Here is a 24,404-nt window from a genome sequence, read left to right on the forward strand (position 1 = left end):
TTACAGTGGTCACTAACGTCCACCTTCCCAATAAAGGGCGACTTGTGGTGTAGAGATAGGTATATAAATAAATCAGAGGCTGCTAATTCAGAGCATCCGAGCTGCACAGAGCCGCTTTCTTATGTCATAAGGCGCTCTGGAGAGGTGCTTCAGTGGTCATTATTATGGGTGGGTGGAACTCGTGGATTTCCACTCTGGAATTTCGAAGAATTACATGAAAACTCTGTGCGAATTCCAAGGAGTACCACGAACAAGCGGAAATAGGTACGTTGAGCTGCTTTCGCTGTGATTTAGAGCCAGGAGCTTGTTCCGTAATGAAAAATCAGCGCCACTGGCACGCCAGAATACGCTGTTTCTTGAGTTGATTTCCCTGCTGCCCATGTAGATTTTCTACTCAAGCAGCAGCTTTCTGACCGTGGATGGTTGCAACCACCCTTGTTGGAGAAATCTCGCTGGGTGCCCTCCTTGCGACTGAAAATTGTGGTAAGGGACACCAAATCTCGCTCGCCAACTTACTGTTGGTGAACCGTGTGTGAGAAAAAACTCCATCACGCAGCGGTTGGTAGACTTTGGCTGGAACTCCACGTTAGAAGCGTAATGCGAAATGGCCAAAATTTCTCCAGCGTAGCGGAACTTATCACCCACCTCTAGTCATTACACAGCCACACATGCGCTCACATTTACGGAAGAACAGACCCTCACATAGAATATTAACCATTTCCCATAGTTGCTTAACATTCAATACTGGCAGCGATTCATGCGGCAAGTGGTTTCCCTGCCTCCCTGGGACACAGGCAATCAACGATGTGTGGTAGGGTTGTTTTATTGAACATGTTATCATATGAGAAGGAATAAGTATGGAACGTGGAAGGGGTAGTGGGAGGTCACACTTAGGAGCAAATGAGCGGTCAATGTCTGCATGAAGGGCATGCTCATTATGGTAAGATCTGTCACAAGGAGAAGGGAAACCATGGTGATGTTAGTAGAGTCTGACTGTAGTCTGATTGTGCGTTCACTCCCATGTGTCTCCTGACAAACAGATTATCTAGTGTCTAGCTCAGTGGTTCCCAAACCTTTGTGACCCGTGGCTCCCCTGACCCACTGGCCATAGGCTGTGGCTCCCCACTACGACACTTTTCCTTGACTGGTGGAGAGATGCAAACCTGGCCCCAGGATCACCTCCATCCCTCTCCCTGAAAACAGCTGGGATGAAGCTGATGAAGGTATCACAACCATGCGGCGTCCCTCCCGCTCACAGCCCCCACAGTGCCAGCAGTGTGCACATCCATGGATGCAGTCTTCAGGCCCTTCCCTCCAGTTCCCACTGGACACTGTGTGGTAGCAGCGCTCCCAGAGCATCTCGCAGATGAGGCATCCACCCTTGGCCTCACTGCAGAATGTCTGCCGGGCCCGTGGAGCAGCAGACACCCAGGGCCCACTCTTGCTTCTCCACCAAATCTCCTTCATCAAGCAGCAGCACCCACTCTTTATTCCATTGCAGAGGGACCCCACCCCTTGTCCAGCACTCTGTCTCCCCTCAAGGCCCATCAGTCCATCCAGGGAAGGAGGTGACCATGTTGGAACTGCAGCCCCATGCACACTCCATTCCTCACACAGTGCCGGCAGCACTCCCTCAATGCCGCAGCAGGAGGGGCCCACCCTGTGCCCACTGTCCCTCTCTTCCCCAACTCCTCGGCATTCCAGCTCCTCACTGGAGGTGAAGGTGCGCACCCTGGGCCTCCCATGTCTCTTCGCCAGCACCGCAACCCCGAGCAAAGGTGCACAACTCGGACACATTCAACCCCTTCCACCAGCCACCCCTTGTTAGAACCGGGAGTCTCTGGTTGGCAAAGGTAAGTACCTTGGCCCAAGTAGGGACCCCTAGTTCCGGTCAGGGCGACGGAATAACCCTCTGAGATAACCCCTGCTCACCCTCTAGGTAGCATGGCGCGAGCAGTCTAGGCTAAACTCGGAGGCAATGTGGATAACATTTGCACTTAACACAACAATAATTCCCAATCCACCACAAACTGAGACCACACAGGTAAGTATATATAAAATATAACTTTATCTAGTTTCAGCATGTAAATGAAGCAGTTGCATGATAATCACTTCTTTAAAACACATAGCATTTCTAACTTAAAGGTTGCACGTTAAACACTTCATTTAGAACAAGGTTGCACTTAATTCTTAGTAGGTCTTGTAAATAGGCAGTTCTTAGCATAAAAATAAGAATAGTCTCTAGTCTCTTAAATCAGCACTCAAAAATATGGCCACTGATTTATATGCAATTCGCTCTCAAAACGAGCCAAGGATCATGCCAAGGTTTTATAACATCAACAGGACTCGGCCCCTAGCGCCAGGGACCCTTCGCGCCTCTAGCGCGTCTCACCGCAATGCTGTTGGGAGGGGGGATTCCCCTCCAGGCGCACCTCGCAGCGAGCGCTCACTAGCGCTCCAGCCCGGCCGGTCTCAGGACGCTCCACCGCCCGCTCTCGGTTCTCCAGGGAGCAGCGGGGAGCAGAGACGGCAGGCCGGGGGCTGGAGCACTCTTTCAGGTCCCTCGGCGAGGTCGGGTCAGTCTTCCCCGGTCCCGGCGGTGATTACGCAGGCAGACGAGGTCCTTGACGACGGGAGCCAATCCTGTCGCGGCCCTTCAGCCGAGCCTCCCGTGACGACACCACCACGCAGGGGGAATCAGCCAATCCGGTCGCGGCGCTTCTGCCGAGCCTCCCGTGACGTCACCGCCTGCTCTGGGGAAATCGACCAATCCGGTCGCGGCGTTTCTCCCTCAGCCTACGGCGGCAGCCAACCACAGCGCGGCCCCTTCGTGGCTGCGAGCAGACCTTCGGGGGTGATTTCAGGGCCCGGGCCCGCGGCGATACTGAGGCGGGTCAAGCGTATTTAGCCCTCACCACGCTGGAGCGCTTCAGAACCCTCTGGGCCCCACCAGCACGTGTCGATGAACACGTCGATCTTGAGATGCAGCAGTTAGTAGACAGCGCGGCGCTCTCAAGCAGAACAGAGAGCAGCCAGCGCGCTACACGGGGCAATCAGCAGGGCTTAGTCCAGCAGTCCCCGAGTTTCCCTGCACACAGCAGCTTCACGATCTCCTTGCCACACAGCAGCTTCAGGGGGGCACCGCAGAGTCTTGTTTCCTTGGGCAACCTTTATGTTCCTGGGTTGCAGACAGGGGGCCAGCTCTTCTCAGGCCCTTGGAGATTCAAGATTGTAGACACAGCACACAGCAGAGTCTTGGCAGTTTCAAGTAGGCAGGGTCACAGCACACAGCAAAGTCCCTTTCTTCTCCTTAGCTTCCAGGTGGACAGCAGAACAAGTCAGCCCTTAGAGCACACAGCAAGGCAGTCTTTCTTCAGTTCTCTAGCTGTCCTCCTTCCAGCGAGGGTTCCTTCTTGCTTGCAGAATTTCAGAATCTAATTCTCTGCAGACAGGGGTCCTTTCCTTATACCCCCCAATGTCTTTGAAGTTCTTTGTGCATGGAGGCCCTGGGTCCAGTCTAAACCAGTTCTGGGGGTTGCGGAGCACTGAGGTGTCTCTGGCTTTCTTCTTCCTGTCAGCTTCAGGGCCAGTGGGGTCAGTTGACCACCAGGAGAGAGCTAATGTGGGGGAGGTAGGCAGGCACAGCCCAGCACTTATCTGGCATTCCTTCCTCCCTCCTCCCAGGCAGGCAGATGTGCCCTTTCATCCCCCGGGATGGCTCCGACCCTCTCCTCTGGGGCTCTGCAGCCCCTCCCTGTCACATCCAGACCAGGCAGACATTCCACAAACCCAGGCACACAGAAAGGTTTAGACAAGAGAACAGCCACTTTCTAAAAGTGCTATTCTCCAACACAGGATTTAAAAACACCCTTCACTAAAAGATGTGTCATTAAATTCTGAGTCCAGGGATATCTTTCACTTATGTCCCATCTTGTTCCTATGGGGAGATAGGCTGGTATCACATGGGCCCAGCCCCCCTCCATGTTACTCTATGGAGCAAGATAGCCTTACAGCAGTGAGCACACAAAATGGCTGCAGCCCACTACCAGAGCATAGTACCTGCACTAGCACATGCTCTACCTTATCCATACACTGCACCCTGCCCAGGGGGGGTACCTTGAGCCTTCCATAGGGGTGACTGATGTGCACAGACAGGGAAGGATTAGGCCTAGCCAGTGGGGACACTGGCCAGGCTGACATGGCAGTCACTGACTGCACACAGGCCCTGCGCTGGCAGGCCTGAGTCACCATTTTAAAAGCTACTCATGTGGGTGGCGCAATCTGCGCTGCAGGCCCACTAGTAGCATTTGTCATCACCGGCCCTGGCACACACAGTGCCCTCTACTAGGGACTTCGTGGTGATACAAATATGCCAATTAGGTATACTCAATCAATATCACAATTTACAGAAGGAGCACTTACACTCTGACACTGATCAGCAGTGGCAGAGTGTCCAAAACATTTAAATCAGCAAAAACGAAATCCAGCACAGCATCAAAACACATGAGTCAGAGGCAAAAAGATGGGGGAAGAACCACGCCAAAAGGTGTCAGGTCTAACACGTGTCCCCTCCAGCTGAAAGTGGGGAGAACTACCCAACCTCTTGGGAGTCCTCATCACTAAGGCGGAAGAATCTGGACAGACCGTCAGCGTTGGCGTGTTCTGTACCAGGGCGGTGCTCCACCGTAAAGTCCATCCCCTGTAGGGAAATGGACCACCTCAACAATTTTGGATTCTCACCCCTCATCTGCATTAACCATCTGAGGGGCCTGTGGTCGGTCTGAACACGGAAGTGAGTCCCAAACAGGTAGGGCCTCAGCTTCTTCAGAGCCCAGACCACAGCGAAAGCTTCTCTTTCAATGGCACTCCATTTTTGTTCCCTGGGGATCAGCCTCCGGCTAATGAAAGCCACAGGTTGGTCTCCTCCCTCGTCATTGATCTGTGAGAGCACTGCTCCCACGCCTTGCTCTGAAGCGTCAGTTTGCACAATGAACTCACTTGAAAAGTCAGGTGCCTTAAGCACCGGTGCTGTGCACATGGCAGTTTTGAGGGTGTCAAAAGCAGTTTGACAGGCCTCAGTCCAATTCACTTTCCTGGGCTGATTTCTAGATGTCAGCTCTGTCAAAGGGGCCACAATGGTGCCATAACCTTTGACAAACCGTCTGTAATACCCGGTGAGACCTAGAAAGGCTCTCACCTCAGTCTGGGTCTTGGGGGGTTCCCAAGCCAGAATGGTATCAATTTTTGCCTGTAGGGGCGCCACCTTGCCGCTCCCCACCTGGTGTCCCAAGTACACCACAGATCCCTGCCCTATCTGGCATTTACTGGCCTTTATAGTGAGGCCTGCCTTCTGCAGAGCCTTCAACACTTCAGTGAGGTGTTGCAGGTGTTCCTCCCAAGTGGAGCTGAACACCGCAATGTCATCCAGGTAGGCTGCGCTGAATTGCTCCAGCCCTGCCAGTACCTTGTTGACCAATCTCTGAAATGTGGCGGGGGCATTTTTCAACCCAAAGGGCATGACACGAAACTGGAAGTGTCCTTCTGGCGTTGAAAATGCTGACCTCTCCTTTGCCCCGTCAGTTAAGGCAATCTGCCAGTACCCTGAAGTCAAATCAAAAGTACTCAGGTACTGGGCAGCTCCCAACCGATCCACCAGCTCATCAGCTCTGGGGATGGGGTGTGCGTCAGTCTTCGTGACCGCATTGAGCCCACGGTAGTCCACGCAGAACCGAAGTTCTGGGGGGCCACCGGGGGTAGCAGCTTTCTTAGGCACTAAGACCACTGGGCTAGCCCAGGGGCTGCTGGAGGGCTCAATAACCCCAAGCGCCAACATCTTGGAAACTTCTTCCTTGATGCTAGCTCTGACCTTGTCAGCCACCCTGTAAAACTTCTGTTTCACAGGCATGCTGTCTCCAGTGTCCACGTCGTGGACGCACCATTTGGTGACACCTGGGGTCAGGGAGAACAGTGGGGCGAACTGACCCAACACTTGGCGACAGTCCTCCCGCTGTTTTGGGGTCAGGGTGGGGGAGAGGACCACACCATCCACTGACCCATCTTGCTCCTTGACTGCCAGGAGGTCAGGGAGAGGATCACTATCCTCCTCCCCTCCAACATCTGTAGCCATGAGCATAGTCACTTCAGTTCTTTCAAAGTGGGGTTTGAGGCGGTTCACATGTAGCACTCTCAGGGGCTGCCTGGGAGTCTTCAGGTTAACCAAATAGGTAACCTCGCTCTTGCGCTCCACCACCTCATATGGGCCAGACCACTTGTCACGGAGCGCACAAGGCTCCACTGGCGCCATCACCCACACCTTCTGACCAGGTTGGAACTCCACCAGAGAAGTGTTCTGGTCATACCACCTCTTCATTTCCTCCTGGCTAGCCTCCAGGTTCTCTTGAGCGAGCTTCCTGAAGCGCTTGGTCTGGTTGCGAATGGCCAGCACATAGCTGAACACATCCTGAGGGGTTTTCCCACGGGATTTCTCCCACCCCTCCTTCACCAGAGCCAGAGGCCCTCTGACAGGGTGGCCATACAGCAACTCAAAGGGACTGAACCCTAAGGATTTCTGAGGCACCTCCCTGTAGGCAAACAACAGGCATGGCAACAAGACATCCCATTTCCGCCTCATGGGCTCCTCCAGGCCCATGATCATGCCCTTCAATGTGCGGTTGAATCTCTCAACCAAACCATTTCCTTGAGGGTGGTAAGGAGTGGTGAATTTGTATGTCACCCCACACTCACTCCACAGGGACTTCATATATTTAGAAATGAAGTTTGTCCCACGGTCCGAAACGACCTCCTTCGGAAATCCCACCCGGGAAAAGATCCCCATCAGGGCACGGCCCACCCCTGGGGCGGTGACTGTCCTGAGCGGAAGGGCTTCCGGGTACCGAGTGGCATGGTCCACCAAGACCAGGATAAACCTGTTGCCTAGGGCTGTCTTGGGATCCAGGGGCCCCACGATGTCAATGCCCACCCGCTCAAAAGGGGTGCTCACCACGGGAAAGGGTTGGAGGGGTGCCACGCGCTTCCCTCCACTCTTGCCACTGGCCTGACAAGTCTGACAAGACTTACAAAAGGCAGAGACGTGCGTCTTCATCTGGGGCCAGTAGAAATGGGTGACAAGCCTGTGATAGGTCTTGTCTTGCCCCAGATGTCCTGCGAGAGGCACGTCATGAGCCAGACCCAGTAGGAAGTTCCTGAAGCGCTCCGGTACCACCAGCACACGGGCTGCGCCGGGCTCAGCGAACTTAGGCTCACTATAAAGTAAGTCATCCTCCCAATAGATCAAATGCTCCTTGGACCCCAGGCCGGCGGCCTGGTCTGCAGCCTGCTGCCGCACACCAATGAGAGAAGGGCACTCCTTCTGAGCCTGGCAGAATTCCTCCCTGGAGGGACCACCCTCTTGCTGCCACTGGGACAGCTCAGGCAATTCCCCTAGTTCGGCCACCTGCTCCCCTGTAGGTTCCAGGGCATCCCCCTCTGGGTCTGCCTCCTCCTGGACCGTGGGAACAGTGGGGGCCGGTTTCCCGCGCCCTCTACCCCTTCCTCTCTTGGCAGGTCCCTGGGCCACTGTTCCAGGCTCCAGTTTTGCTAGACCGCCCTCTCTGGCTGTCATTGCACGGGTGGACACACAGATCCACGCAGGCAAACCCAACATCTCCAAGTGAGTCCTGTGCTCCACCTCTTTCCATGGGGAGCTCTCCAGGTCATTACCTAATAGACAATCTACAGGCAAGGCATCACTTACAACAATCTCCAAAATACCGGAGACTCCTCCCCATTCAAATGGAACTTTCGCCAGCCTGCAGTAGCGCACTGAACTGTCAGCTGCCACCACAGGCCGGAGTACCTGGGGAACAATTTGCTCTTCAGACACCCACTGACACCTAACAGATGTCACGCTGGCCCCTGTGTCTCTCAGAGCCTCCACCACCTGTCCATTGATGGTTACCTTCTGCCCGTATTTCTTAGTGTTTTGGGGCAGCAAGGTTTCCTGGGCCATCTCTCGGTCTCCTAGAGAGACAAGGGTCATCAATGCTAACCCCTCCTCCCCACTAGAAATCAAATCCCCTCCCAAAGCTACACTGGCTATCGCCGGAGCTGGAGCTGGAGCTCCAGTGGGTGCAGATTTCTTCTTTGGACAGTTTGGAGCAATGTGCCCCACCTCCCTACATGCATAGCAAGCGAGGGTCTTCTTGTCCTGCGGGCCCTTATGGGGCCAGGACTTCTTAGACTTGGGGGGTTGAGACACCTTCTCTTGGGAACTACTTTGGGGCCCTTTAGAAGACTCCTTTTGATTACCCGTGTCCCCCCCACTCTTCTGCTGGGGACCCTGTCCACCTTTGGCGGGGGTACTTACCACCCCCTTGTGGACCCTGGTGCTAGTCCACCGGTCCGCCTCTTTAGCAAGCTCACTGGGATCAGTTAACTTACTATCCAAAAGATGCTGGCGCAGCTCTGGGACACACAAACTACTTAAGTGCTCCCTACTAATCAAGTGACACAACCCCACATAATCAGTAACTTTGCTGCCCTTCATCCAACCTTCCAGTGCACGCGTGTACATACTCACACACTCCACCCAAGTACTTGAATCAAGCTTCTTGAAGTTCCTAAACTTCTGGCGGTACTGTTCAGCAGTGAGCCCATACCTGAGGCACAAAGCCTCCTTCATGGCGGAGTAGGACAAAGCATCCTTTGCTTCTAAGGGTGCCAAAACATCCCTCCCAGAGGCCTCAAAATGCTTCCACAATCCTGCTCCCCAATTCTTCTCAGGCACCTCATTCATCTTTAAGGCAAGTTCATACGCTCTGAACCACGCATAAATATCCTCACCCCTCTGATAATTCTGTACCAGATCCTTTGGTATGTATACCTTACCCGCCTGTACTGGTTGTGCGCTGCCACCATTAGAACTGGACCCCCTCTCTTTATATTTGAAATCCAATTCCTTCATGCTCCTCTCATGAGCCAATTGGAGCTTCTTTTCCTCCAAAGCGAGAGCATGCCTTCTCTCCTGTGCCGCCCTCTCCTGCGCCTCTTTCTCAACTTCTAGGCGCAGTCTCTTCTCGTCGGCTTCCGCTTTGAGCTTCAAAAGCTCAATCTCATGGGCCCTAGCTCTCTGATTCTCCTCCACCTCCTCTGGAGAAATAATCCTACTGGAGTGGGTGCTGCCGGCCCTAGACGCTGGCTTCGCCACTGGCAATTCACTGGGCCAAAACCCATTCTCCTGTGTGTCTCCCTCTCCAGTAGCAGCTTCCGGGGCACCATGTTTGGCCTCCCACCAGGCCCTCAGAGCTGTCCGTAGCTCTTCCTTATTTGCGCCGCCCCTTACTGGGCATTCAAGCTGTCTGCAGAATTTTCTCAGTTGCTCCTTGTTATAGGTGAGCAACTCCTGGCTTTCAAATTCCACTTCCCCTTCTGCATTCATGCTTTGCGCGGTCTGAGACATGTTACCTCCTACCCCTTTTTCAACTAAAAAGGTTTCACCAAAAAGAAAAAATCCTGCGCAACCTGTTCCGCTAAACTAGACTAGTGATGTACAAGAAATCACTGCAGGTCAAGTGCAATCATTAGTTCAAAATCCGCACCGCGAGCCACCAATGTTAGAACCGGGAGTCTCTGGTTGGCAAAGGTAAGTACCTTGGCCCAAGTAGGGACCCCTAGTTCCGGTCAGGGCGACGGAATAACCCTCTGAGATAACCCCTGCTCACCCTCTAGGTAGCATGGCGCGAGCAGTCTAGGCTAAACTCGGAGGCAATGTGGATAACATTTGCACTTAACACAACAATAATTCCCAATCCACCACAAACTGAGACCACACAGGTAAGTATATATAAAATATAACTTTATCTAGTTTCAGCATGTAAATGAAGCAGTTGCATGATAATCACTTCTTTAAAACACATAGCATTTCTAACTTAAAGGTTGCACGTTAAACACTTCATTTAGAACAAGGTTGCACTTAATTCTTAGTAGGTCTTGTAAATAGGCAGTTCTTAGCATAAAAATAAGAATAGTCTCTAGTCTCTTAAATCAGCACTCAAAAATATGGCCACTGATTTATATGCAATTCGCTCTCAAAACGAGCCAAGGATCATGCCAAGGTTTTATAACATCAACAGGACTCGGCCCCTAGCGCCAGGGACCCTTCGCGCCTCTAGCGCGTCTCACCGCAATGCTGTTGGGAGGGGGGATTCCCCTCCAGGCGCACCTCGCAGCGAGCGCTCACTAGCGCTCCAGCCCGGCCGGTCTCAGGACGCTCCACCGCCCGCTCTCGGTTCTCCAGGGAGCAGCGGGGAGCAGAGACGGCAGGCCGGGGGCTGGAGCACTCTTTCAGGTCCCTCGGCGAGGTCGGGTCAGTCTTCCCCGGTCCCGGCGGTGATTACGCAGGCAGACGAGGTCCTTGACGACGGGAGCCAATCCTGTCGCGGCCCTTCAGCCGAGCCTCCCGTGACGACACCACCACGCAGGGGGAATCAGCCAATCCGGTCGCGGCGCTTCTGCCGAGCCTCCCGTGACGTCACCACCTGCTCTGGGGAAATCGACCAATCCGGTCGCGGCGTTTCTCCCTCAGCCTACGGCGGCAGCCAACCACAGCGCGGCCCCTTCGTGGCTGCGAGCAGACCTTCGGGGGTGATTTCAGGGCCCGGGCCCGCGGCGATACTGAGGCGGGTCAAGCGTATTTAGCCCTCACCACGCTGGAGCGCTTCAGAACCCTCTGGGCCCCACCAACACGTGTCGATGAACACGTCGATCTTGAGATGCAGCAGTTAGTAGACAGCGCGGCACTCTCAAGCAGAACAGAGAGCAGCCAGCGCGCTACACGGGGCAATCAGCAGGGCTTAGTCCAGCAGTCCCCGAGTTTCCCTGCACACAGCAGCTTCACGATCTCCTTGCCACACAGCAGCTTCAGGGGGGCACCGCAGAGTCTTGTTTCCTTGGGCAACCTTTATGTTCCTGGGTTGCAGACAGGGGGCCAGCTCTTCTCAGGCCCTTGGAGATTCAAGATTGTAGACACAGCACACAGCAGAGTCTTGGCAGTTTCAAGTAGGCAGGGTCACAGCACACAGCAAAGTCCCTTTCTTCTCCTTAGCTTCCAGGTGGACAGCAGAACAAGTCAGCCCTTAGAGCACACAGCAAGGCAGTCTTTCTTCAGTTCTCTAGCTGTCCTCCTTCCAGCGAGGGTTCCTTCTTGCTTGCAGAATTTCAGAATCTAATTCTCTGCAGACAGGGGTCCTTTCCTTATACCCCCCAATGTCTTTGAAGTTCTTTGTGCATGGAGGCCCTGGGTCCAGTCTAAACCAGTTCTGGGGGTTGCGGAGCACTGAGGTGTCTCTGGCTTTCTTCTTCCTGTCAGCTTCAGGGCCAGTGGGGTCAGTTGACCACCAGGAGAGAGCTAATGTGGGGGAGGTAGGCAGGCACAGCCCAGCACTTATCTGGCATTCCTTCCTCCTTCCTCCCAGGCAGGCAGATGTGCCCTTTCATCCCCCGGGATGGCTCCGACCCTCTCCTCTGGGGCTCTGCAGCCCCTCCCTGTCACATCCAGACCAGGCAGACATTCCACAAACCCAGGCACACAGAAAGGTTTAGACAAGAGAACAGCCACTTTCTAAAAGTGCTATTCTCCAACACAGGATTTAAAAACACCCTTCACTAAAAGATGTGTCATTAAATTCTGAGTCCAGGGATATCTTTCACTTATGTCCCATCTTGTTCCTATGGGGAGATAGGCTGGTATCACATGGGCCCAGCCCCCCTCCATGTTACTCTATGGAGCAAGATAGCCTTACAGCAGTGAGCACACAAAATGGCTGCAGCCCACTACCAGAGCATAGTACCTGCACTAGCACATGCTCTACCTTATCCATACACTGCACCCTGCCCAGGGGGGTACCTTGAGCCTTCCATAGGGGTGACTGATGTGCACAGACAGGGAAGGATTAGGCCTAGCCAGTGGGGACACTGGCCAGGCTGACATGGCAGCCACTGACTGCACACAGGCCCTGCGCTGGCAGGCCTGAGTCACCATTTTAAAAGCTACTCATGTGGGTGGCGCAATCTGCGCTGCAGGCCCACTAGTAGCATTTGTCATCACCGGCCCTGGCACACACAGTGCCCTCTACTAGGGACTTCGTGGTGATACAAATATGCCAATTAGGTATACTCAATCAATATCACAATTTACAGAAGGAGCACTTACACTCTGACACTGATCAGCAGTGGCAGAGTGTCCAAAACATTTAAATCAGCAAAAACGAAATCCAGCACAGCATCAAAACACATGAGTCAGAGGCAAAAAGATGGGGGAAGAACCACGCCAAAAGGTGTCAGGTCTAACACCCCTCCAGTGTGTCGGCATGCAGAATCTACTGCCCCCCCAGTGTGCAAGCTCCATGGCCCGGAGAGGAAGTCCATTCCCAGGATCTCTGCCCCCCCCACCCCTGGCCCTTCAGCTTGTCAGTTCCACGCCTCGAGGTGAAGGCACGCACCATTGCGCCTGCTGTCCCCCTCTCCAAACTCCCCCCCCCCCGTGCACCCGTCCCGGAGTGGAGGTGTCCACCCCCGGGTCGTCGCTGGCCCGAGGCCAGACGGAGCCAGTCTCTCTGCAGCAGCACTGGACCCCGGAGACACATCCGTGAGAGACCGGTAAAAGAGGTCCCACCAACCCGCTGCCGCCCTCTCCCTTGCAGGAGACTGCAAGAGCCCAAGGCGAACAATAGGAATCTGTGTCCAGCAGCCAAACCTGGAAAACAGAATCCAAGGGAGTCCAGTGGCACCAGAAACACACAATCACAAATGCCAATGTGCGAAACATTCATGAAGAAGGTGAGGCGAGCGTTGTCCATGCCCATTGTGAGACAGGTCTGGGCCTGCGATGTGGATGAACACCAGCACTTATCTGTCTTTGTTCTTGACACCTCCCTGCTGTCCCTTACTCTGAGTTGGTCTTATTCGAGGGGCAGTGATACTCAGAGTGATATGGACTGTGTGACAAGTTCACTATTGTATACTGTGGATGACGTTCTTTTTTTAGGTCGGGTTTGCTCTCAAACACACCTATTGCTACCAATATACATACAGTGGGCTTTGGGTCCACCATTTTCGACCTTTGCCTGTTCGACAACCAGCTTCCTTCAGCCATTGGCTACAAGACTTTGTCAATCAAGGCTTCGCTAAGCCGGTGGAGTATTCATCTTTCACCTAATGGTATTTGCTGTTTCGGTGTATCTTTCTGCTCAGTTTTTGCATTGCACAGCACAAGAGACCGTTGTGCAACTACAGACCTCTCTGTTGATTCCTGCTGGCTCCCACTCAAGTGCCTCGCTCTAATGTGCTGCATGTGTTCGCACATTAAACCCAAACCTGTTGGATTTGCCAGTGCTTGTTTACACTTCGTTTTACCTGCACGTTTTTAAGTTTGCTTGCGGCCAACAATATTAGTGTTTCTGTTGTGAATTAAATATATGTAATCCAGAGGCTTGACCTAAATCACCCGTTTCACTTCTGTTTTTCATGTCTGAGATCTGTTTAAACAGCTTAGTAAAATGCATCAGCTAAACTGGAGGGCTATGGAGTAGAATACAGGAAGTTATATTACAAAATGTAATCCACTCACGCTGACTAAATTCTTGTATATTAAGAGAAAACAAAAGGATTTCCGCACGGATCAAAGAAAAAGCACCTCAATTTCCAAAGTCCCATAAAGTGTTCTAGTTTTTTGTGCTGTCCAACCTCCAAGACCTGCTGCGGTTCGGTCCCACTGGAATCCCAGATAAGCAAATTGAAGAAAAGATGGAGGCAGCACCAGTCGCAAAGTAAATTGAAAGAGACCAAAAATTTGCAAAAATAGAATTTTCTTTTTATTTTCGTTTTTTCAAGTTGCACAAGACAGCCCACGCGTTTCGCTCCCCAACCATGGGAGCTTCGTCAGGGCAAATTTCAAAACGATATCTTTCCTCTATCTGTGCAGTATAGATGGAGGAAGCAGAATGCACCAATATAGTGGCACAAATACTAATTTGTAAGGTCCGTGATATAACTGTTTTTTCCAAGAAGTTTAAGGGTTGTGAAGCTTGTCGAGCCAGTCAGATGGCGTTACAGTATCCCCATTAAGTGGTCACCAAATATCGAAGAAGAACGGAAAAGACAGTCCCTGATAAGCTGCTATTCCCAGTAACTCGAACAAAGTAGTATACAAGTAACGACCCTCAGCGAACTTCAGCAAGCTAAACTGGAGGGCTATGGAGTAGAATACAGGAAGTTATATTACAAAATGTAATCCACTCGCGCTGACTACATTCTTGTATATTAATGCAAACTGGCCCAGAGGGTGGGGAATTACTACATTATGATGTCTGTTCATCAAAGTACTTACACATCTGCAGTAAAGTCCAGAAACCCAATTGCACGACAGATATTTCTTCATTACAACTAATAGGAGAAGCCTATATCCAGATAAGCAGTGAGTACAAAAAGATTGCTCATGCAAATATTTTTATGAAAAACATAACTTTTCAATTTCACTTGTTAAGAAAACAACTCGACGTGTGTTTTTGAGAGCTGGGAAATGACAGAATGGAAATCCCACCAAACCTCAGCAGAATGCTTAAAGATAAAGAAAACACTACTTATTATAATAAAGAATGACAGATACAAGATCTAAATTAAATGGAAACCCTTTTGGTGAGGCGAGCGCTGTCCACGCCTGCTGTGTGCCAGGTCTGGGCCTGTGACGTGGACGAACACCAGCACTTATCTGTCTTTGTTCTTGCCACCTCACAGACCTCCCCAAGTGTCGCAACGACCGCGTGAAAACAATGCCGTGTGTATTCCAAACAACGAACAGCAACCTAATCTAGTGCCGCAGGGGAAAGCCGCCTAGCAGCCCGTTAACATCAAAAACTGGTGCATGAGTACTGACCACAGAAAAACGGTCAGACGCAGCGGTTCCCAAACTGGTGCACTTCTATTCGCGGCACCCCAAACAAGTTTTGATGGCGCACCGGGATGCCACGGCGCACAGATTGGGAACCACTGGTCTAGCTGACTGTGAACTAAATACACTCCCTTCCAACCAACACTTGAACCTGAGCTTCTGATTTAAAGGTAGTTTCAAATTGCTCTTTTTCCTCTGACTCTGTGCTCTGCATCCCTGACTGAACTCTTTTCTCGGGGCTGTCACCAAATCTTACAAACCCTCTCACACCTGGAGCCACAGTAAATGTGCAAAAACTTCAAAACATGCACTTTTTATATATTCAGTGTGCCGAAGGTATGGGTTCGATGGCGGTTTTTCTTTCCCTGCTAGGCCCTAAATCTCTTCTGCTGACATATTCATATGGGGTGAGATAAGGTATGAGTGTACTGTGAGGGCAAATGTTCAGACCTGGAGTGAGTATGCCGAGTACACAAATATTGTAAGTAGATTTTATAGGGGAATGTGGCCAATTGTGAGGACTAGGCTTGTCTTAGGCCAGGGGTGGGCACCTCCACGTGCTGTGTACATAAGCAAATTATTTACCGCTTGCTTATGGTGCTTAAGTTGACAACTTCTGTTAAATGAGGGTCTCGACCCAACCTGTGTAGCACCTGATCTTATATTAATCTCGCACTAATTGTCTGCGAAGAACTGCGGTTGCTAGGGCTGCAGGATTTAGGCAAGACTAAGTGACTCTAAAGAAGCGAGTTCTATATATGGGGTATCACATTTTACCGAAAGCCAGAGGGAAAAGATGCCATGGCTTAGTTTTGAAGATCACTTTAAGGAGCTCAAAACATTAAAATGTCTACAGAAGCACTACATCCTCACTGTCACGCTCTTCCTTCACTCAATTTTGTAATTCTACGCCAAAGTTCCGTTTCTTGTTGGCTTGTATGAAGATTTAATGGAGCAGGAAACTAGTTCATATCTAAAGACCACTTCCAACTCCTTTAAACTTAAACTCCATATCATACTAACTGAGAGAAAAGAAGTTGTGGAATATCAACAGTTGGGGGTAAAAAAGAGCCTTTTTTAGCTCTCACCTACACAGCGTAAGCGCTGTGCTGCAATACCTATAATTTACAATTCAGTGGGCTTACAACCTGCCCACAGCATACCAATAGTTTTTTTCTTTGTCACTCTCCTTTGCAATCTTTTGCTTGGCTTCCTTAGACTTCCTTTCCTTCCTTGTGTTAACTACTCCCTGTTGCGTAGACCAGTACAAATGCTCTTTCTCCTCATTGTTCTTCCTCGTCTTTTTGCAACATACTATTTTTTTATTTTATAAGGGTTTCCGTATTATTCCCGGATGTACAATGTGCATTCCTACTTTTGACACCGGCATACAGCTTCTTATTTATTTTGTTTTCACTCTATCTGCTGTCTCTATTGTCATTTTAGTTACTTACACCCACAACTGTGCTAATCTGCTCTACTCCACACCACTCACTCTAAGCCTTTCCACTCCACTCCACTCCACACAATGCTACTCCACTCTATGCCGCTCCATTCTATGCCACTCCACTCAATGCCGCTCCACTGTATGCCACTCCACTCTATGCCACTCCACTCTATGCCACTCCACTCTGCGCTACTCCACTCTACGCCACCCCACACCACTACACTTCAGGCCAAACTACTTCACGCCACTACACCCTACTCTATGCCAATCTACTTTTCTCTATGTCACTCCATTCCACTCTATGCCACTCTACTCTGTGCCACTCCACAATACGTCTCTCATACGTCTCTCTACTGTATGCACTCTGCTTCACTCTACCCTACTCCACGCCAGTCTACTCCACATAACTCAACTCTACGTCCCTCGACTCTACCCCACTCTAAGCTACGCCTCTTTACTCCACGCCACTACTATGCCACTCCATTCTGCCAATCCACTCTATGCCACTCCATGGCACTCTCTGTCACTCCACTGTACTCCACTCCACTCCACACAACTCACTCTAAGCCAAGCCACTCCACTCTATGCCACTTCATTCCATCCTACGCCCATCTACTCCACCCCACTATATATGGCACTCTAAGCTGCTCCTCTTTACTGTACTCTATGCCACTCCTATGCCATGCCACTCTATGCCACTCCACACTATGCCACTCCACTCTATACTCTTTTCCACTCTGCTCCACTCTAAGCTACTCTACTCTATCTCGCTCTAATGTACTCCACTCCACATAATACCACTCTTCTCTACGCCACTCTTCTCCACGCCACTCTTCTCCACGCCACTCTTCTCTACACCACTTTTTTCTACGCCACTCTTTTCTGAGACACTCTACACCCCTCACTCTATGCCACTCCGATCCACTTTATGCCTCTGTATTCTACGCCACACCACTCTACATCACTGTACTCCATCCCACTCAGATGTCACTCCTCTCTACTCAGATGCCACTCCACTCCTCTCTACTCAGATGCCACTCCACTCCTCTCTACTCAACTCCTCTCCACTCCATCTACTCCATGACACTCTACTCAATGACACGCTGCTCCACAACACTCTACTCTGTCATTCCACTCTATGCCACTGTACGCCACATCATTCCACTGTCACTCTACTCCACCCCACCACACACCATACCACTCTACTCCATGCCACTCCACTCTATGCCACTTTCTTACTCTACATGCCAAACTCCTCCACGCCACTCTGTGCCACCCCACTCTATTGCTACTCTACCCCACTCCACACAATGGCATTCCACGCCTTTCTACTCTATACCACTCTACTCCACTCTGCACCAGCCTACGTCACTTCAGACAATGCTACTCTATGCCACTTTACTATATGCCACCCCACTCGACACAATGCCACTCTGTGGCACTCCACTTCCTCCATTCTTTGCCACTGCATTCCAGTCTATGCCACTCTACTATGTGCTACTTTACTACTCCATTTCACCCAATGCCACTCCGCTCAACATCACTCTACTCCACTCCTCACTACTCTGCCACTGTACTCTATGCCACACTACTCTGTTACTCTACTCGACAGCACTCCACTCAACACCACTCTACTCATGCCACTGTACTCCCCTCCATCCCACTCTGTGCCACTCTACGCCTCTGTACTCTACGCCACTCTATTCCATGCCGCTCTGTTCCATGCCGCTCTGTTCCATGCCGCTCTGTTCCATGCCGCTCTGTTCCATGCCGCTCTGTTCCATGCTGCTCTGTTCCATAGCGCTCTAGTATATGCCACTGTAGTCTATGCCCCTCTACTCTACTCCACACACTGGCACTGTACGTCACTTCACTCTTCCCTACGCCACTCTACTCCATGCCACTCCATTCTATGCCACTACTCTACTTCACTCCACTCTATGACAATCTAATCTACACCACTCTACTCTACACCACTCGATGCCTCTCCACCCCACTCAACACTACACTATGGTGCTCCACTTTATACCACTCCACGCCGCGCCACTCTACTCTATGCCACTCTACTCTAGGCCGCTCCAATCTATGCCACTCCATTCTATTTCGCGCCACTCTACTCTACGCCACTCTGCTCTACGCCGCTCCAATCTACGCCACTCCATACAATGGTACTCCATTCTATGCTGCTCTACTCTATTCCTCTACTCTCTGTCATTCTACTCTATGCCACTCTACCCTCCGCCCCTCTAATCTATTTCACTCTACTCCATGCTAATGTATACTACTGCATGCCACTCCACTATACACCACTCTCCTCTATGCCTCGCCACTACCTTTTAGCCATGCTGAACTGCAGCCACACTGCTGTCCACCATTGCTAAGACATTGGGAAAGCCAATATCTCTCACATACGTGAGTTATTGGCTTTGCCAATGCTTATTGTTAAGACAGTGGCCCATAGTGTTCAGAGTACGAGAATCCCCATATTTCACTGCTGCTTTTTTTTGCACCCTTCCTTTCTCATTCCCCAGTCTCTCCCCATGTCCTACAGAGAGATCGTCAGATTTCTCTATCCCTCTTTCTTCCTTCATGATCACCATTGTTAAATATATTCTCACTCCACTATTTCATGTTCTTGTTGTAGTTCCATACGGAGGATAACCACATATTGATTTTGATGCAAGTTTCAAATATGATTTTCACAGAATACCCCTGAAGAAGGGTTTATAAAGACCCGAAATGCATTGGGATTGAAGAAAAATTGGGTTCAAAGTAAAATGGTCATCTTTGAGTGTTTGGAACTCATTTATATTGTATTTAGTGGAATGACCGTTATAGAATAAAGCTGAAAAGCTAGCCAAAGGTGTAGCAATATTAAAGTTTTATGTTTATGTTAGTGAAAAAAGGCGAATACAAGGTTATTGAACAAATAAACAAATTTACATTGTGTTGGAATTTAAATGTATATTATGTAAAACTTTGTTTAGGAATGGTTAAATGTGTATGAGACCAGCAGGTGTGGGGGCATCCCCAAAACCTCCAGAGGGCTCTCATGTGTGTCATGGTCAAAGAGCCAGCATCAAGGCCCCTGGTGTGTTTACCCTAGATATGTGTACTGTGAGGCATCCACCCAGGCCGAGAGCAGGGAGCCGCAGAGCCCAGCGCTCTAGAGACAGGAAACTTCCCATGTAAGTGGAAAGATGAAGAGCAGCAAAAAGTTTGCTTGATTTTGTCTTTCCGACTACAGACAGGACTCGGGAAACTTGGCATTGACAGAAATAATTCACCCACGCAAAATACCCCTCCTGTGATCAGGCCCGGCTCCAGGAATTTTTATTTGGGTGGGCCAAGGGGGCATTTGGGTGGGCCACTGCGAGCTCAATTTGTCGCATATATGTCTGGGCAGGCCTGCTTCAGGGCCCCCCTTTATCTCTTCTTAGTCTTACAAGGCCCAGTAAAAAGCACTCTTTTCCAATTCTCTTTCTACATATTATCACTCTCAAAAAGTGTTTTTTCCATGTAAAGTTCCTTTGATGGGAAGAGGAGGTTTCTGAGGTGGGACTATCAGGCAAGTGACCCTTCTCGGGCTCCCTCTGTGCGAGCCTTCAGTGAGAATCCCTCTTCATTACTACCTCCACCTGACCCCAGACTCTGAAACGCACTCCCTTACAGACTTGATTATCCACTACTCCTCTTCAGTGCACCTTATCTCACAGTTAACCTTGGGCCCCAGCCCCATATCAGGCACCATTGGGCTCCACTTTCATTTTTCCTGGTAAAAACATTAGTAAAATCACCTTCAAACTTAAAACATTGAATATAGCAGTAAATATAATTAGCACACACTTTAAAGTATGTCCACAGTAGCCCTTATGACCCGACTGTTAATTAAATAAACAAAAACAGGAAGGGCATGACAGGGTCGGATTTAGCACTGATGCGAAAGTCTTTTTTGGCGCCACACCAATAACCTTTTTCTCCATAAATACCTTAACTACCACCTTCTAACAGTGCCCCTCATCCCTCCATGGCTCCCCCTATTGCCCTCCTCCTCAGATTCTCTCACTGCCATACAACACAAGTGCCCCTCATCTCCCCATAGCCCCTCCCCCTCATGACCTTCTCCTCAGATTCCCTCACTTCCACCCTCCACCAGTGCCTCTCATCTCTCTCAAGTCCCTCACCCAATGACCTCCTTCCCGGATTCCCTCACTGCTACCCTCCACCAGTGCCCCTCATCTCTCCATAGCACCCCCCCACCCTTTGACCTCCTCCTCGGAATCCCTCACTGCCACCCTCCACTAGTACCCCTCATCTCTCTGTAGTTTTTACATTTATTTATTTTTTCCCCTCCACCCCATGACCTCTTCCTCTGATTCCCTCGCCCAGCTCACCTCATCTCTCTGTAGTTCCCCCACCCCGTGACCTCCCCCTCACACTCCCTCACTGCCATCCTCCAGCAGTGCCCTTCATCTCCCTGTAGCCCCCCATTGACCTCCTCCTTGGATTCCCTCACTGCCACCCTCCACCAGTGCCCCTCATCTCTCCGGTGACCACCTCCTCGAATTCCCTCACTGCCACCCTCCACAGTGCCCCTCATCTCTCCGTAGCCCCCCCCACCCTTAGACCTCCTCCTCAGACTCCCTCACTACCACCCTCCACCAGTGCCCCTCATCTCTCCCTAGCTCCCCCTCCACCCCATGACCTCTTCCACCCCACCAGTGTTATCTGGGCATTCTGTAATGTCTTATTGTTCTCCTGCACCTGCCATGATAATGATAAAAACTGTTTAAATGAAACGCAAACGAAGTATGTGTCCTGCTGGGCCTGTGCTGATTAAAAAAAAATAATAGTAACACATTCTCTTACCTACTACTCCATTAGTCAAACTTTGTGTCAAAGCCTCATAGGATAAGCAGCTGCAGGGGTCAGCAAAGGTGACTAGGAATAAACAAACTTCTTTTCTCCTGCGCTGCATAGAAAAAGAAATATCCATGCAGCAGAACAGTAGGCAAAGATTATCTTTGTCAAAGAAAGGATTTGTTGCCTTTCGCCATGTGGAGATGAAGGGGTGAAAAAATAAACAAAGCCTTCTTAACATGTAAATAGTCTTTTAACCCCTTAGCTGCGGCGGCTATTCCGCCGCAGCGCTAAGGGGGAGGCGGGGCCGCGCGGCGCTCCCGTACTCATGACTGAACCGCTCCGTCACGGCCCTCGGGTGAGCTGTGCTTGTGACGGAACGGTTCCGTCACGGCCCCGCCCGCTCTTTAGAACGCTCAGCGCAGGCGCGGAATTCGCGCCGCACGGGCGCAGCGAGCGGGCCGTGACGGAACCGTTCCGTCACCAGCACAGCCCACCCGAGGCTCGTGACGGAACGGTTCCGTCACGAGCACGCAACGGGTTAAAGACCAGTGAAGTACTCAGGTGCGGCTGCGATAATCTCAAAAACTGTCTGTGTGTGTGCGCCCAATGAAGCTGTCTCAGCCCGGGCGCACACACACAAACAGCCCTTTGAGATGATCGCAGCCGCACCCGAGTACTTCACTGGTCTTTAAAAGACCATTTACATGTTAAGAAGGCTTTATTTATTTTTTCACCCCTTCATCTCCACATGGCGCCTGCCTTCAAGCCCTCACTGCGAGGGCCAAGGCATCTGTTTGGATGGGCCAGGCTCTTGTTTGGGTGGGCCTGGCCCACCCGGCCCACCCGCTAGAACCAGGCCTGCTTGTGATCATGAACTGCATCCACACCCACCCAAAGGGACGAAGATTTCTCAGCCTTTGCTAGTCCCCCACTCTTGTCTGTATCTTCTCAGTGGAGTTGCTAATACAATGCGTATGCCAACCTTAGACCTTTTATCTAACTAAGCAGGAGGTATTAGAAGGAAGAGGGGTCAGTAAACAGTGTGTTGATTTTGGTTCAAAGAAATGGATTTGTAGACCTTTTTACAGCGTCAAGCGTTTTCAGCATTCCGGGACAGTTCTATTGCAAGACTTTATATTTTGGCCACAATGGAAGAGCAATTTTGCTTATTTTAATCTGCAGCTGATAGTGGTTCCTATTAGCAGAATGGGTGTTCATGTTTGCAGCCACCAGATGAAAGGCAAAGTTCATGTTGGGAAATGCTGATTATGGATCCGATCCACTCAGAAAAGAAGTGTCAAACCGCAGTAATCGAATGCTTTTAATCACATGACATCAAAGGTCATACAAAAGACCTACACACCTCACAAGGTGACATGAACTGATAGCAAAGAAAGGAGATGGGGTGTGCCCATCACATTACACATTAGGGCAGGCTTATGTGGCATACACGTGTGTTGTGGCAGTCATTATCTGCATTGTGTTATAAAGACGCATGTGAGCAGCGACACGGTCAGTGATCTCCTGACACATGTGACACTGCTAACAGTTTTTTTTTTATATATGAGCATAACTTTGTTGGCTATAGGGCTGTAAGTGAAGACACATGTAAGCAGTGTGTTATTGGTTTTTTTGGGCACCTGGAGCATTTCGTGTTGAGTATACTAAGCTCTTTTCACACAGCTGTCTTTTAAACATTTTTATAGCCTCTATCAATATGCTTACCAAGATATTAGCGTTCTTGAAGTATTCATCCCTACTGGTACAATTCCTCCTGATGAGCAATAATTGGGAGACCACTAGAAGTCACACAGTCAGTCCAAGGTTCATGCTTTCAGGCAGGATAGCAAGCAGTGTGGCTCTAACACAGAACCTCTACAGTGCTGCTGAATGTCTGACTGAAGTAATGTCTTTCTCGTCATTGAAATCGGTCTGTGTGTTTCTTGACACCTTGCTGATCAAGCCCCATGTCCGTAGAGATGTCTGATTGCGTTTCTCTGCCTTTCAGCCTTGCCTCACCCTCCTCTTCACCACCTGATGCCTCATGGTGCCGGTCCTGCCTGCCTGGCAAGTTGAAACATGCCCTGGCTGCTGCCTAGAGACAGAAGATGGCAGAGCTCGAGGATGCTCAGGGGGCAGGCAGTTCGGTGGCAGCGCCTGCCAGCCCCCAGCTAGCAGGCAACAGACTCAACCTGGACGTCTATCCGGATGGGTGCCACCAGTTCCTGCAGCTCCTGCTGCGGTGTCCAGAGGAGATGCAACAGGTGGAATTTCTGAGGCTGAGCTGCAACGAAGAGCTGATCCATTCCGCAGTGGCATCCGCTGCTCACCTAACCGGGCTTACCTCCCTCGTTCTTAAAGGTAAGGTATCTGTATGTGGGTGCCAGAGCACTGCTTAAGTCTGGGGTACACGTGGGTAGATGGCGTCCACCCACTATTTTCACAGGGTGAACTTTGTTCAGTCTCTGTATATAAGTGCATGCACTGTAAGAATGTCAGATGTGTTTGTCTCAGTATTTTCACAAATAACTATTTAAATAGCACTTTTTTTTTACAGCGCTACTCATCCCAATGTGGGGTGTCAAATCACTTTGCGTAACATACACATTATACATTGACAATAAGTCATGTAAGTCTGTAAATCAATGTATACAGCTGGTTACATAAGATGGTGAGGGTTACAAGGCATAGGAGTCTCATGTCCTTCATAGCTCACTGGGCGATAGTAGAAGGATTACAATTTATTAACTGCAAGTAACAAAAGGATTGCTGTGTAGAAAGCAGTAACACACTTACCCATCTACATAAAATTAAAATTTGTCATCTGCATGTTACACAATGTGCTTTGCAGGAGACACTTACCTTCCGTACTACTTTGATTCAAATCTGGGGTTTCACGAAATACATATCCCTCCTGCAAAAGCTTTACCCTCCAGAGTTATTTTACCAGGATTAATATTTCCTGAGATTTACTGGGCACGCAAAGATCTCTGTAGCAAGTGTCTTAACCCCATAAAATATTTTAAAATGCAGTAGTGGCTACCAATTAAGCAGAACAGATCAGCTACCATGCTTCTCCTTGTTGCAAATTTCTTTGTGGCAAGGCTTTAAAAAAACAAAAATGTATTTGTTGTGGCCCAGATTGCGCGT

General features: G+C 50.4%; 1 protein-coding gene across 2 annotated transcripts in view; it reads left to right on the forward strand.

Moving 5' to 3' along the window:
- Nucleotides 1-24,404, forward strand: part of PIDD1 (p53-induced death domain protein 1) — a 197,708-nt gene that overhangs the window by 26,974 nt on the left and 146,330 nt on the right. For both annotated transcript variants that reach the window (XM_078682801.1, XM_078682802.1), the window contains one exon: nucleotides 23,263-23,615. In XM_078682801.1, coding sequence (XP_078538927.1) covers nucleotides 23,363-23,615 — 253 coding nt within the window. In that variant the 5' untranslated portion in view covers nucleotides 23,263-23,362. The remainder of the gene's footprint in view (nucleotides 1-23,262; nucleotides 23,616-24,404) is intronic.

The sequence above is a fragment of the Lissotriton helveticus genome, chromosome 3_1 (assembly GCF_964261635.1).
Source record: "Lissotriton helveticus chromosome 3_1, aLisHel1.1, whole genome shotgun sequence".
Classification (NCBI taxonomy): Eukaryota; Metazoa; Chordata; class Amphibia; order Caudata; family Salamandridae; genus Lissotriton; species Lissotriton helveticus.